Here is a 14,248-nt window from a genome sequence, read left to right on the forward strand (position 1 = left end):
GCCTTGCACTTTCAGGCGTTAGAGACTGGATTGGTGTAGCGACAAGGCAGGCAGGATTGTGGAGCTGCAGGCATGAATACGCCATATGCTGTAGGTATTCTTAATGCTGCGGTGCTGGAGAAACGCAGCTTCATGGGTCTTGACACGTCAGGACACTTGGAGCGCTCACCCGTACAGCCCCTACAGGACGCTCCCATGAGGCCCCAACCCCTCATCAGTCCGCCTGCCGCTTCACCCAATCCCCAGAGCGCAATCCCTGTTGCATATTATGAATAGCCAACCCGAAGTCTCAAATCAGTATCTCGTGCAACCGTGTCTTGAACCGCTCTGAACCGCTGAGGAATTCACTCACCCAGCTCCCAACGACGTGTCAGCAAATGCATCACTTACAACAAGGCTCACAAGAATGTTGAAGTGCTACAGAGGCTGCAACGGTGCGCGAATGAAGTTTTAATGGCCTAACATTTTTCCTGTTTCTTTCCAGTCCTTTCCTCTGCCGATTCCTCGCCGAGGGCCAAGATATTTAGCAAATGCGGCGAGGTCCGGGTATTGCTGGGCTGCAACATGCGGTCCGAACCAAAGTGAGCGAGTCGTGCCTGAACCCTCGAGCTTCCACGCCCCCCCCCCCTCTTCCCCCTGCCTCGCATCCCTTGCATTTGCCCTCCACCGTCACCACACACACAAGCCGTGGCCTTCACTGCGTCTGCAGGAACAATACAAGGTGGCGGGCGAGGAGGTGAAGAAGAACTCCCTGCAGGTGCGCCGCGTGCAGCGGGTAGCATGCATTGGGGCCAGGCCGGCCGCCCCAGCTGCCCCTCTTTCCGTTCCCCTCTCCCTGGCACGCCATTTCTCTCCTTCCTTCTTCCCCCTCCTACCACCTCCTCACCTTACACGGCCCCCTTCATGTGCATGGCTCATGCCTCCGGAGTCAAAAGGCAACATGTCTGGCATCAAAGATGTTTATAACACCTGACATGTGAATGCACCTGGACCTACTCGTTTGGGCTCCGGCCAGCGCCCAACCCCCCACTCATGTTACTCCTATCTCCTCCCGTGCCTCCCCTCAGGCCATGCACGAGCAGTTGTCCGCCTTCCGCTCCAATCTGGAGGAGTTCGCGCGCAAGTACCGGGCAGACGTGCGGCGGGACCCGGTGTTCCGAGCCCAGTTCCACACCATGTGCGCCAACATCGGGGTGGACCCGCTGGCCAGCAACAAGGTGTGGGCGTGTGTATGTGTGTTTTAAGAAGAAAACGAAAGCCCGTCCAACGATGGCGCGTTTGTGTGTGTATGTGTGTGTGCGCGCGTGTTTGTGTGTGCTTGTGTGTGGTCTGGGGCGTTTGCGTGAGCGTGGTGAGTGTTTGTGCTGAAGGGTTCATGTTTGGTTGTGTTTGTTGTGTGCAAGTGTGGCTGTACGACTGCGGGATGAGGGGCGGGGTGGGCTGAGTGGAAGGGGAGGGCACAAGGATGGCGCCAAGGGAAGGTTCCATCGTGTTATCATACTTATCCTGCCGCGGGTGCCGCTATCATCGGATGACACGCGCTACCCCACCCCCGCCCCCTCAACTCCTTCCCCTCTTCCCCTCTTCCCCTCCCTTTTCCTCCACAGAGCTTGTGGGCCTCGGCTCTGGGATTTGGCGACTACTACTATGAACTGGGGGTACAGGTGTGCAGTGCGGTGCCGGGGTGTGTGTGGGTGGGGGGATGAACTGGTGCTGGACTGTTGATGTTGAGGACGGGTGGGCCGCGGGCATGGCTGCGCATGGGGCAGCATCAAGGCACACCCGTGGTAAGCGCATGCGACCTGCACATGGTGCTCCCTCCAACACACGACCACTCAAACACCCTAGCGCTGCGCTCCAACACATACCGTACACGCTCTTTCCTCCCGCCCCTCCTCCCCCACCCGTCGTCGGCAACGATTGCTGTTCCCCAAGATTGTCTACCGTCTACCACTTCCATAAATAATCATACATGTAAACCCCCGTTTTCGTTGGTTTTGGTTTAGTTTGGGCTGGTATTTACAACCCTCCCCCCGTCCTCAGGTGGTTGAGGCCTGCCTGGCCAGCCGCTCGCTCAACGGCGGCATGATGGAGCTGCCGGCGCTGCTGAGGGCAGTCAGCAGGCGGCGGGGCGGCGCGGCGGAGCCGGTCAGCGAGGACGACGTGGTGAGGGCAGGGGGGTGGGGGGTGGGGCGGGAGCGGGGGCAGGGGCGAGGGCTGGCAAGGGCAGGCTTGCAGGCAAGAGCGGAGCCTCATGGACGGAACTGACATCCCCCTTTCTGCACACGGCCTAGCGGCGTCGAAGCCCCTAGGCCGTGTGTAGAGGCGCATTGCGCCCCCAGCCCCCCACGCCCCCGTGCCCCCATTTCTCCACGCCTCCAAGTCCCCCCCCCACTCCCCCACGCCTGCAGGTCCGCGCCATTAAGAAGCTGCGAGTGCTGGGCGGCGGATTCGATCTGGTGACCATCGGCGGCCGGGCCTACGTGCGCTCGGTGCCGGGCGAGCTCAACCTGGACAAGAACAGAGCGCTGGAGGCGGCACAGGTGCGTGACGCACCGCCACAAGGGAAGTTGAAGAAGAGGTTGATAAGGCTGGGCGTTGTGGAGTGACAGGGCGCGAGCAGCAGTTGCAGCCAAAGGAAAGGGGGCTGTGTACGGAAGGGGTAGAGGTGGAGGGAGGGTAGGTGGTCGAGGGAGGGAGGGCGACGCGTGTGCAGGTAAGCCGCCAGAGGCCGGGGTTGATGGGAGACGTGCATGTCGGTATGTTTCGTTTGTTCAGGTGGCTCTATCTGATCCTAGCTCAGACTTCTGCTGTCTGCTGCCATCTACATTCTAACTGTTCTCTGCGCCTTAACTCGCCACACCCATCTACAGGCTCGCGGCTACACGTCTGTGGCGGATCTGGCCGCGGCGGCGGGCTGGAGTGCGGGCCGGGCAGACGACACGCTGCAGGTGGGCAGCCGGGAGGCGCGTGTGTCCCTTATTATCGGGGGATGTGTTTGTGAGGTGTTTGTTTTGGGGTTTGCGTGATGGCGCACAGCCGCAGCTGCACCTGTGCTGAGTGCGGCCCCTGCATGCAATGCCGCTGATGCCCTGCATGTTGACGTTTCCGTCGCACTTCTGCCTTCCTGTTGCCATTCACTAGCACCTTGCACGTTCTGATAACTGCTAACACCTGCCACTAACAACAACACGCCACGCCGCAACCCCGCACCCTCCACCACCAACCGCCCGCAGGCCCTCACACGCGAGGGCTTGGCCTGGGTGGATGACGGCGCCCCGGACGGGGTGCGGCTGTACTGGTTCCCATGCCTCAGCGGCGCGGGCGGCAGCGCGGCGGAGGAGCAGGCGGCGGCGGCGGCTGGGGCGGCGGAGTCCGGCCCGGCACCGGGGTGATGGAGGAGCGATGGCGGAGCGATACCGGAGCGATGGTGGCGTGGGTCGGGTTTGTGGGGAAGGGCTAAACGAGCATGTGGCAGGGGGAAGGCAGGTGTAGCAGGCACGGCGTTGAGGTTGGAGAGCGCGGCCTGAGTGCATTCACAGCGAAACTGCACCTGAAGAAGGCCGCTTAGATGCAATGCTTCATACGCATTAGACAAGAATCTAGCTGAAGAAAGGTGGCGCTCCGCTCACGGCTCAGTGTAGGTGCAGACTCTTTGCGTGTAGTTATTATACGGTACTTACACTTGAATACTCTGTGTCTCTGCATATTACACAGCTCACTGAAGCTATGTTTGAAATTCGGCTATGAAGTGCGGTCGTGCGTTGGCAGATGCCGGGCAGAGTGCATGTGTGTGTATGTGTGGGAAGGGTCAGGCTTTTTCCATGTCTGACCACGGGAGGCTACGGCAACATAGGCGTGTGCTGGCCAGTTCCCGTACCTTTATGTGCTGATGAGACAGCAAACACAGGTTCATTGCGCTTGCTAAGGTTACGGGGGCTCTTGCCTAACGTGGGCGTGGCCCACTTTCGAGTTTCGACGCCGGTGGGGCGGGGAAGCCGGTTGGCCGCGATGATGAAGGTGGCGGGCGACCTCGGTCTGACTTTAACATATTCTGAACTTGCGACTAGCCCTATTCTTCAACCGAGTTACTGTCAGCCCCTCTTGCCGCTTGGATTGCCAGGGGCCTGAGTGCAGTTCACTGCAGTTTGACCACGGCCCTCATAAGCCCTTGCAATGTTGCGATAGCTTGCGATTCTGTAAGATGACATTGCAGGAGTAACGAGCGGCCTCTAAGGAGCAAGCAGCGTCTGAACCGATGTCGCGAGTCACCACGCTCTTGGCTAGCATAATTGTGGCGTTGCAGGTGAGTTCCAGCTACCTGGTAAAATGCAAGAGAGTACTCGGTTATTTAACAACAGCGCACGAGTGTAATGCCGCGGCCCGAGTCTCGGCCAGTTTAGTCTCAAGAGCCGCGTCCAGTTCCTGCTGCTGCAGATAAGCCATGCTGCTAAGCCAAGGCCCTGGTGTCTGGATGGCACTGGTGCGTTACATTCGTTGCTGCAGCTCGCCCTCGGGACGCCCGCTCGTGTTTACACACCCCAGCTCACTCTGGCGACTGCGAGCCTTCTTCCCACTCACACCCACCTCCTTCCCCTGTCTGTGCAACTGCTCGCCGCCTTCTACAGCTCTGTGCCGCGGCACGGCGCAACCCACGGACCGCTTTGCACACACGTTGACGTTTGTGCCGCCGAACCGGACCTCCCTGGGCGATGGCTTGTTCGTAAGTGCGGGACCACAGCGCAGTTTTGGGTGTGAACTGCAGCAGACGCGCGGCTTGCCGGCCCTACTGTGACGTATGGCTACCTGAATCTCAGTCACAGGCGCCACGCAAGGGGGACCGGCGGTTTGACCGACATTTGAGGGGAGGGGAGGGGGACAGGGGGCAAAGGCTAGCAAGGCGCACCTGCCTTCCCGCTAACCGCTCCCCACCTCCAATCCTGCGCGCGCGCTCTGCCCTAACCCCCCAAACTGCCCACAACAATCCCAGCCCATCACCTCACCTCCCCGTCACTCGCTAGGCTGTGCTGATGGGTGGACAGCGCTCCTCCGCTGCCAGCGGCATTATCGCGCTCACTGCAGTGGATGTGGTGGACACGGAGGATATGACCTACGTCACGTGAGTGGCGGCTGTGACTCATGCTACACTGTGACTAAAGTGGTGTCAAAGGGGAACTAGGCGCAGATGATTGGGCTTGGTGCGCAGGCCATGACGCGCTGTGGTGCATGGGCGCGAGGAGGATGAAGGATGGGGTGACGCCGTGACGGGGGCATGGGATGATGGGAGCAAATGGATTCGCTTATAACACACACATGCATACACAGGTACCCTGTGCCCTTCTCCGTGCCCGCCAACGTCACACTGCGCCCCCGGTCTGGACACGTGGCAGTGCCGTACGGCAGCAACGGCCTCGTGGTGTTTGGCGGCGTGACGTACAACAGGGCTGTAGCACGCGTGCCCGTCGCCACCAACGACGTGCTACTGCTGAAGTGGGGCGCGGACGCCGGAGGCGGCGGCAGCACCAGCAGTAGCACGCTTGGCTCGAGCAGCAGCAGTAGCAGCGGGTCTTCATCGTCGTCGTCGTCATCTTCGCCGCTGCCGGGTGCTGCGGACGTGCTGCAGTCGTGGACGGTGCTGACCAATAGCAGCTCGGGCGGCGGCGAGGTGCCGGTGCCGCGGCAGAGGGCGGCGGCGGCGGTCATCCGGGACAGTCTGTGGGTGGTGAGTGCTTGGGCCTTGGGGGCGGGCCGCTGCTTGTGAGGGTGGAAGGGGCGGATGGGCTGGTCACGGAGCCGATGAGTGGTGCAGGTAGTTGCGGAGCGGGTGTGGTGCCGCTTGCGGGTGGTGCTGTGCTGTGACGGTGCCTGCGGTACGCTTCTGGGGTTCCACCTATGGTGCCTGCTGCCCTGCCCCTGTGCTCCACACGGTGATGCACTTCTCTCCTGGTGGTACCCTTGCCTTGCAGTTTGGAGGACTGGACAACTTCACGTGGGTACCAAGGGGCGGCATACCGTAGTGCTGACTGGGGTGTGGGTGCCGTGGGCATGCATGAGGCATTGAACACTCGCTTGTCATGACCATGGCCCCATCCCTGCCGTCTGCACCTGCACCCGCACCTGCTCCTCGCTTCCACAGTCGCATCCTGGATGACACGCACATGTTCAACCTCACCACCCGCACCTGGACCCGCCTGGACACAAACGTAATGGGGGGAGGAGGCGGAGGAGGATGAGGAGGAGGAGAAGGAGGAGGAGCAGGAAGGGAGCGGGAGAGGAAATAGCGCAGGAGGAGGAGGTGCGACGGTGGAGAACACGGCGGCAAGGCCACTACTTTGGTCGCGTATGGGGCACCGCGTTCCTTTCACAGTTGTTGAGTATAAGAACTTTGGACACCTGGACCAAAATCCACGGCACCGTGCGACCTACGTGCAGTTCTCCGGCTCCACCATCCCGCGTGACGCCGCCGGGGTGGCGGGGCTGCACAGCGCCAAGATGGTGGCGAGCAGCGAGGGCCGGTACCTGCTGCTGTGGGGCGGCCGCAACCAGGGTGCGTGGCGTGTGTGCGTGTGTGTGTGTGTGTGTGTATTTGCATGTGCATGTGCTGGAGTGGTGCTGGCTTGACGCCGTGCCCTGTGTGCCTGCGCCGGTGCCTCCCTGCCTCTTCTGCAGGCGACACGCCGCAGGACGGCGGGCTGTGGGTGCTGGACACGCGGCCCAACCCAGGCAACCCCCGCCAGGTGGGGTGGCGGCCAGGCAGGCTGTGGCCGTGTAGGTTTCCAGGCCGCCTACAGTTTTCAGAGCGCAGCCACCCCCAGCAACACCTACCCTCGCTCGCAGCGCCCCCACCGCGCCACGCCTCAGCCCAGCCCCTCGCCGTTTCCATCTTCATCCTCGCCAGCACGCACCGCACCCCACCAACCCAACCCAACCCAACCCCACTGCAACCGCTGCACGTGCTCTACTGCTCCATTTACCAACAACCTTTCATCCCACTTCCATGTCTAATACACACCCTTCGCATGAATGGCTCCTCCCTCTGCCTGTGCTCCGCTAGTTTGGCTTAGTTAGGGCTGGTTCTTACAACCGCCCCCCTTTTCCAACCATCTTTCCAACCCCCCACGCCCCACTCCACCTCGCCAGGCTCGCTGGCTGGGCCCACTGAACATGACGGTGGACGGGGTGGCTGCCGGCAGCGGCAGCGACGGCGTGCTGCCCGCCAGTGACGTGGCGGCGGCGTGGGTGCACCTGCCGCAGCCCGACGGCAGCGTGTGGCGGGAGCTGCAGGTCGCCATGCTGGGCGTGTACAAGCCGTGAGTCAGCACCCGCGTGTGCCATATGTGTGTATGTGTGTGTGAATGTGTGTATGTGTGTGTTTGGAGGCAAAGGGGGAAGTGTTTGTCTGCGACCAGCCCCTGAGCCCCGCGCCTCACACGGAACGCGCCATTGACGCTGTCCTCCCTCGAGGCCACCCGTCGCGCCGTTGCCTTCTCGCACTCTGCCTACCCTGCCCCACCCCTAATTGGGAATGGTGGAACCAACCTCTCCCCACACCCACACCCCTGCGCCCCGCGCCCTGCGCCGTGCCCTGCGCCCCTGCCATGCTGCCCCGCAGCACGCCCGGCGCCCGCCCCACGGCCTGGCGCCAGTTCGCGCAGGTGCTGACCACCGACACCGGCGGCAGCCTGGAGGCCGCCTGGCTGCCGGAGCTGGTGGCGGGCAGCCGCACCGCGCCACTGCCCTTCGTGCGCAAGGCCACCTTCATCAACGCCGCAGCCGTGAGCTGGCGGGGTGGGGTGGGGTATGGGGTGGGGGGGGGGAGCGGCCTACTGGCTTTGGGGTTGGAATTGCCGGAGGGGTTGGGCCGCGTGTCCAGGCGTGTTCAGCACCCACCGCCGCCTTCCCTCGCTCTGACCTCGTTTCCCCTCGCTCGCGCTGAGACACACGCGGCGGCTTCTCTGGGAGGCCGCAGGCTGATTCACACACACACACACACTGCTCTTTAACACACACACACACACACACACACACACACACACACACACACACACCGCACAGAACGCGCACGTGACGCTGCTGGACAACACCACCTGGACGCCACTGCCGCCGGGCTCGCCGCGCCGCTACGTGTGGCCGGACCAGCTGCCCTGGGTCAAGGTGGGTCAAGGATGAGGCGCTGGCGGTCGGTCAAGTTGCTGTCCTGTCCCTGCCTGCCCGCCTACCTGCCCGCCCGCCCTCCTGCCCACCTTCCTGCCCACCCGCTTCTCCACCTGCTCACTTTCCCAACCACCTCACAGGACTCGGCTGTGGCGCTGTCGCCTGAGGGCCGCTTCCTGATCGTGAACGGCGGCCAGGACCCGGGCAAGGTGGGGCGGCGCGGCGGCGTGTGCGCGCGTCGAGGGGGTAGAGGTGGGGCATCTCAACCACATGCAGGAAGGATTACGTAGGGATGGGACATCTCGATTATGTGTAGGAAAAATTATGGTGGCGTTATGATGCAGTCCATGCTATGTCCTTGGACGTTTGTCAACACTTGCAAACACTTGCAAACACGCACAAGTTACACACGCACATGGCTTGTGCTGTCTAACACAAGGTTTGTGGCGCGCACAGGCCTCCACCAAGTTCCTGGCACTGGACCTAGAGGCTGGCGTTATGTACGGTGAGAGAGCGTCCCACACCTCCAACCCCTCGACTCCCACTGGTGAATCTGTTGCACGCACACACACACACACACACACACACACACACACACACACACACACACACACACACACACACACACACACACACACACACGCGTACACACACACGTACGCACACACACACCGCCTCACGACTTCGTCTGCAGTCTTCAGTGCATCCTGTACCGCTTTTCCAACCATCTTTGCAACCCCCAACCCCCTGTCCGTCCCAGACGCGGACTCCAACCTGCGGCCCGACTACCTCCAGAGCCCCACCAGCAGTCTGGTGTACCGCACCGCGCTGCACGTGGCCGTGCCCAGCGACCTGGCGGCGTGGCGGGCGGGCAACGACCTGGCAGTCACGGTGGGCGAGAGGAGGCGGAAGGGAGGGCGGGAAGCGGAGGGGGGTTAACGTTGAACCAATCCCGTAAGGAAACAGTCGCGCGGCAAGGAGAACTGCAGCTGCAAAAGCGCGTCGTTGTACATCACCGTATGTAGTCGGGCGGGCTTGGGCAGTGTAGCGGCAGGTGGAAGGAGCAGTCCAGAGCAGCTCCGAAGCGGAGGGGGGATAATGGAGGCGGATGGGGAGGATAATGGAGGCGGGGGAGAGAGCACGCAGAGATGGGATAGATTGACAGGCAGGGTTCTTAGTCAGGCATACGATTGCATAGGCCCACGCCCATCACTGCCGAAATTGACGCCAGTCAACACATGGACGTTTAACCCCCTGGCTACAACTTCGCTTCTCCTTAACGATATCATGCTTGTAACCCCCCGTTTCACTTGGTTTAGTTTGGGCTGGCACTTACATCCCCCCCCCCCCGCCCCTTGTGTCACACAGGACTTCATCATGTACACGGGCCTGGACAACGTGAACGACGACACGGAGCCGCTCACCACCGAGTGGCGCGGGCTGGACGCCGGCAGGCAGGCCACGGGCATGGTGTGCAGCGCCAGCTACAACAAGGTGCGCGGGTAGTGGGGCGGGGGGGGGGGGTTTGCAAGGATTGGTACAGAGAAGTGTAGCAAAGGGGGGGGCAGGGGGAGGGCGGGTTGGGTGGCTTGGGCGGGTGGCTTGGGTGGGTTGGGGTATTCTGGTGAGCGTGTGAGTGGGTGGAATAGTGTTAGACCCAAGTGGCCATGGGCTCGGTGAGGCTGTGTTTTGGGTAATGCATGATTGGGGGGTGGATTGGCAAGCGGATTTGCTGCGGCCCCTGTCAGCACCTGCCCTGTCAACCCTGCGTCGGTGTGCTACCTAACCTCCTGCTTTTGCCGCCGCTGTTGCTGCTGCTGCCTGCCCCCGGCCTGCCCCCGGACACAACTGCCACCAGGCCGCCGGCAATGTGTGTCGGGTGCTGCCGCTGGCGCGCGGTGCCACACAGATCACAGACCTGCCCGCGCCCCGCGACGGAGCGGCCTGGGCCACCCTGTACCAGGTCTTTAAGGTGGGACAGTGGGGAGAGCGAGGGGTGTGTGGGTGTGGGAGACACGGAGGCGGTGGGATGGCTGGCGTTGTGCAAGGCCCCAAAAGCAAGCGGAGCGCGGGGAGAAGGCGCAGGGGCGAACACCGATGGCAACCTTGATGCCAACACCAACATAAATGCAACACGCGCACATGTGCGTGTGCACACGCCCGCTGCAGTGGCGCAACGCCACGGCGCGCCAGGACGTGGGCGCGGTGGTGTTGCTCATGTACGGCGGCAGCAGCTACGTGGGCGACACAGCCAACAGCACGCAGGAGTACGGTGAGGGACTGTCTGTCAGGGGGGGGGGTTGCAAGGATGCTTGGAAAAGCTGTAGGGGGCCAAGCCGTTCATGTGGAGTATGGAGTGGTTTAATCACTAGACAGGGTTGTGGTGTGGGTTGCAGAGTGGCGTCAGTGTGTGTGGCTCAAGGGCGCTCCCTGGATTTTCCGCTACGTCACCCGTACGACACCCAGATACGCCCAATGAGCCGCCAGCTTGCCCCCCCCCCCCCCCACACACACACACACATTTGCCTTGCTCTCGCATGCGGAGTGCGTGTGTGCCTAGACATCGAGAGTGGAACGAGACCCGCCCGTGTGTGTGAGTGTGTGTGTGTGTGTGTTTCCTGCACCCCGCCCTGTGTGCCCTGCCCCCAGACGACGCTGGCGCCCTGCTGACCCCGGGTGAGGCGGCGGTGCGCCAGGCGCTGGCCGACTGCGACACCGCGGGCGCACTGGGCAACCCGCAGCTGGACGCCATGGCGCAGGTGGGCCGAGCACCTTGGGTCCGGGTGCCGCCGGGCACAGGCGTGATCTGGTTTTGTGGGATGGTGTGGTGTGGTGTGGTGTGGTGTGGTGTGGTGTGGTGTGGTGTGGTGTGGTGTGGTGTGGTGTGGTGTGGTGTGGTGTGGTGTGGTGTGAGTGCAGCCCCACGCGGGGCTCTGGGTAGCGCCGGCTGTTGCTTGTGGTGTGTTTGTTGGTAAAGAGTGCAAGTCCGAGTTTGCAAAAGGCGCAAAATAACTCTTCGGCTCTGTCTGTACGCTGCGTGACCTGCACTGCAACCCACACCGCAGTGCTCCCTCGCCAAGTTTGCGGAGCGGCCGCCCGACGGCATTTGCACCGGCGGCACTGGCAGTAGAACCTGCGCGTCCAGCAGTAGCAGCGGCGGCGGCAGTAGCAGCGACGGAACCGACTATGCGGACTATGGCGCTTCTGCTACTGCCTACAACCTGTACGACTACCCGGATGTGTACGACGCCTCACAGTATGACTCCGACATTGTGTAAGTCGCCACCTGTTGGGAGTGCTGACCATGTTGGCAGTTTGGACGGGGCTTATAAGTGCCCGGCTGACCGTCGTCGTCATCAATTTCTACATCCCGCTCTGCCACTTCCCTCCGCTTCAGAGCCGCGGAAAGCGGTGCCCCGCCCGCCACGCCAGGGCTGCAGCAGCCGCCCCCGCCGCCCAACGCACCGTCAGCGCCTGGCAGCAGCGGCACCACCACCGGCGCCCCGCTGCCCCCGCCCTCCATGACGCCGCCGGACGCGCCGCCTGCCGCCACCGGCCGCCGCCGCCTCAGTGACCGTCAGCAGCGCGGCCTGTCTGAATCTGACCCCACCGGGACCTCTGGCGACGCTGGTGCCAATCCGGCTTATGACGTCGGCGCCTGGGGCAACCGGGCAGCACACGCCCGCGGGCAGACGGAGGAGGCTGCCGGCGGCGGCGGTGGTGGCGGCGGCGGCGCGCGCAAGTCCGCCAGTGGCCGCGCCGAGCGGCTGGGCGACGCGCCGGGCGCCGGCCTCATGCCCACGGTGTTTGGTACGGCGTATGCCGTACTGGTGCACGGCCGCGAGTACGACGACAAGCGCCTGGTAGATGAGAGCGCGCTGTACCGGTTGAAAGGTGAGTGTGGACGGGTGGGGGCAGGTGGGGGCAGGTGTGGGCGGGTGTGGGCAGGTGTGGGTGGGTGCGGGTCGGTGTGAGTTGATATGGGTCGGTGTGATGGTGGTTAGGCGGGCAGGGGGTGTATAAGGCAGGGCAATCACCGTGTCCCGCCATGCACAAGACCAGCATGTGCCAGCTGACTTGCGTTAATGAGGTAGCGCGGTACTGTACCGCGTCTGTTCACGCATCCTTTCCGCTTAACTGCTTGAAACTCTCTTCCTAAACCCTCTTCCTACTAAAACTCTCGCCGTCAACCGCTCAGGCGGCTCCGCCATGTCCGCCAGCCCGGTGCCCGCGCTGCTGTACGACATCCTCATCAACGTCAACGGCTCTATGAACCACTCGCCAGGTACGACACACAAGAACACGAGGGGCCGCACGCCAAACCACAGAACGCGGGGTTGATTACTGGTGGTTCGTGTGCCTGCGTCCGCCACATCCGTCCCCACCCACAGCCATCCCCACCACGCCTTGCTGCCTGCCCCTCGGTCCTCCCTCACCCTGCCCCCACAGGCCCCCGCGCCGCCGCCGCCATCGCCCGCCTGCCGCCCGGCGCCGACCGCTCTGACGCCACCGCCGCTGACGGGTTGCTGTTCGGCGGCCTGACCGCAGTCAACAGGACCGCCGCCAACCCCACCGGCCTGCCGCAGCTCACCAACGACGTGCACTACCTGCAGGTAGGGGCGGCTTACGAATGGTTTTCAGTTTAGGGGTTTGTGCGTGTTTTTCAGCTCCAGGGACGTACAGGGAATCTAGGACGGGGGCTTCGTTCAAGTACAGCGAAGATGCAGTTTGCTATGCATTGCACTGTAACCTGCACGCCACCTTGCCCCTTTGCTCTGGCCTTTCGAACCCATCGATATATTCCTGGCTTACTCGCCTCCACCCACCCACCCTCCAAGCCCCCCCCCCCCCCACACACACACACGCCGCTTCGTCATGTTGTTTTATCAACGCACCCCGCCCTGTCGGGTCCCGCAGTACATCCCTGCCAAGAGCCCCTACGCCGACGCAGACACACTGCCGCCGCCGCGCCTCCCCTCCTGCCCCAACACCACCACCGCCTCCGGCGCGCCCTTCGCCTGCCGCTCACTCAGCCCCTTCGCCCAGAACGGCACCGACCGCAGCCTTCCGCCACCGCCCTACGCCGCGCCCGCCGCCCCCAACCTGCTCACCAGCGGCGCCACGCCCGATATGGCTCTGTTCACGGACTGCCCGCCAGGGGTGGCGGCACTGCCCGTGACCGCGACCGGGTACCGCTCCGCACGCTTCCAGCTGCGCGTGTGGCGGAGCGTGAACCGGGACTATGCGCGCGGCATGGGCATCAGCTTCTACGGTGAGTTAATCGGCGGTTGCTGCTGCTGCTGGTGGAAATGTCGCCGTGTTTTAGATGCAAAACCTGTAGCATTAGGCGTATGGGCATGGTGCCGCAGAGGTGCCCCACACGCCAAACCAGCAATGCACACTCTGCACGCGCGGTGTGTCTCATACTCGTGTGAACGCGTCTCTCCCGCACGCACACACACACATACACTGTCTTTGCGCGATGTTTTCCTTGTGCTCTTGAAACACACACACGCACACACACGCTCACACACACACACACGCACACACACACACACACACACACACGCTCACACACACACACAAACACACTCATACACACACGCACAGGTCTGGGCAGCGGCGTGGTGGTGTCTCTGGAGGACATCGGGTCCGAGGTGGCGCGCGGCCCCTGCTGCCCCGGCACCAACGCCACCGCCTGGGCCTGGCCCAGCGCCTCCAGCACCACCATGACCCCCAGCCAGGTGTTCACCCTGCCGGACGATGTGGTGGAGGTGCGCCTGCTCAGCGCCGGCAGGGGCTGGACGGCGCCCGAGGACAAGGCGCGGCCGGTGGGTGGCGGGAGTGCTCGGGGGGAGAGGTAGTGCGTGGTCGCTTGGCGAGTGGCGTTCAAGGGAAAGTGGGGAGGGAGGGAGCGAGGGAGTTCGCGCTGGTTGCGGCTCAGCGGCATGGCGCCTATCATGCCATCATGGCACAACTTAACGCCCCCATGGCGCCCCATAACGCCATAACCCATCATGCCATCATGGCACGACTTAACGCCCCCATGGCACGACTTAACGCCCCCATGGCGCCTATCATGCCATCATGGCAC

At 63.1% G+C, this 14,248-nt stretch overlaps 2 protein-coding genes across 3 annotated transcripts in view; both read left to right on the top strand.

Moving 5' to 3' along the window:
• Positions 1 to 99: 99 nt before the first annotated feature.
• CHLRE_17g706650v5 (uncharacterized protein) lies at positions 100 to 4,062 on the top strand. The gene is made up of 8 exons (XM_001691660.2): positions 100 to 581; positions 710 to 757; positions 1,068 to 1,217; positions 1,608 to 1,664; positions 2,044 to 2,166; positions 2,412 to 2,543; positions 2,874 to 2,951; positions 3,237 to 4,062. The coding sequence occupies exons 1-8, from the start codon at positions 531 to 533 to the stop codon at positions 3,393 to 3,395; spliced, it is 798 nt and encodes a 265-aa protein (XP_001691712.1). The 5' UTR covers positions 100 to 530; the 3' UTR covers positions 3,396 to 4,062.
• A 47-nt stretch (positions 4,063 to 4,109) lies between these two features.
• The window catches only part of CHLRE_17g706700v5 (uncharacterized protein), a 31,097-nt gene continuing 20,958 nt past the window's right edge, over positions 4,110 to 14,248 (top strand). Inside the window, exons 1-25 of one of the 2 annotated variants that reach the window (XM_001691659.3) lie at positions 4,110 to 4,306; positions 4,423 to 4,483; positions 4,629 to 4,723; positions 5,022 to 5,119; positions 5,326 to 5,722; positions 5,967 to 5,989; positions 6,137 to 6,203; positions 6,433 to 6,547; positions 6,670 to 6,737; positions 7,141 to 7,310; positions 7,613 to 7,775; positions 8,056 to 8,154; positions 8,295 to 8,363; positions 8,611 to 8,659; positions 8,915 to 9,045; positions 9,523 to 9,648; positions 10,013 to 10,126; positions 10,324 to 10,426; positions 10,804 to 10,913; positions 11,220 to 11,428; positions 11,552 to 12,048; positions 12,353 to 12,439; positions 12,604 to 12,767; positions 13,072 to 13,426; positions 13,765 to 13,985. In XM_001691659.3, coding sequence (XP_001691711.2) covers positions 4,259 to 4,306; positions 4,423 to 4,483; positions 4,629 to 4,723; positions 5,022 to 5,119; positions 5,326 to 5,722; positions 5,967 to 5,989; positions 6,137 to 6,203; positions 6,433 to 6,547; positions 6,670 to 6,737; positions 7,141 to 7,310; positions 7,613 to 7,775; positions 8,056 to 8,154; positions 8,295 to 8,363; positions 8,611 to 8,659; positions 8,915 to 9,045; positions 9,523 to 9,648; positions 10,013 to 10,126; positions 10,324 to 10,426; positions 10,804 to 10,913; positions 11,220 to 11,428; positions 11,552 to 12,048; positions 12,353 to 12,439; positions 12,604 to 12,767; positions 13,072 to 13,426; positions 13,765 to 13,985 — 3,639 coding nt within the window. In that variant the 5' untranslated portion in view covers positions 4,110 to 4,258. The remainder of the gene's footprint in view (positions 4,307 to 4,422; positions 4,484 to 4,628; positions 4,724 to 5,021; positions 5,120 to 5,325; positions 5,723 to 5,966; positions 5,990 to 6,136; positions 6,204 to 6,432; positions 6,548 to 6,669; positions 6,738 to 7,140; positions 7,311 to 7,612; positions 7,776 to 8,055; positions 8,155 to 8,294; positions 8,364 to 8,610; positions 8,660 to 8,914; positions 9,046 to 9,522; positions 9,649 to 10,012; positions 10,127 to 10,323; positions 10,427 to 10,803; positions 10,914 to 11,219; positions 11,429 to 11,551; positions 12,049 to 12,352; positions 12,440 to 12,603; positions 12,768 to 13,071; positions 13,427 to 13,764; positions 13,986 to 14,248) is intronic. The other variant, XM_043072012.1, reaches the window with a different exon arrangement.

The sequence above is a fragment of the Chlamydomonas reinhardtii genome, chromosome 17, assembly GCF_000002595.2.
Source record: "Chlamydomonas reinhardtii strain CC-503 cw92 mt+ chromosome 17, whole genome shotgun sequence".
NCBI lineage: Eukaryota > Viridiplantae > Chlorophyta > Chlorophyceae > Chlamydomonadales > Chlamydomonadaceae > Chlamydomonas > Chlamydomonas reinhardtii.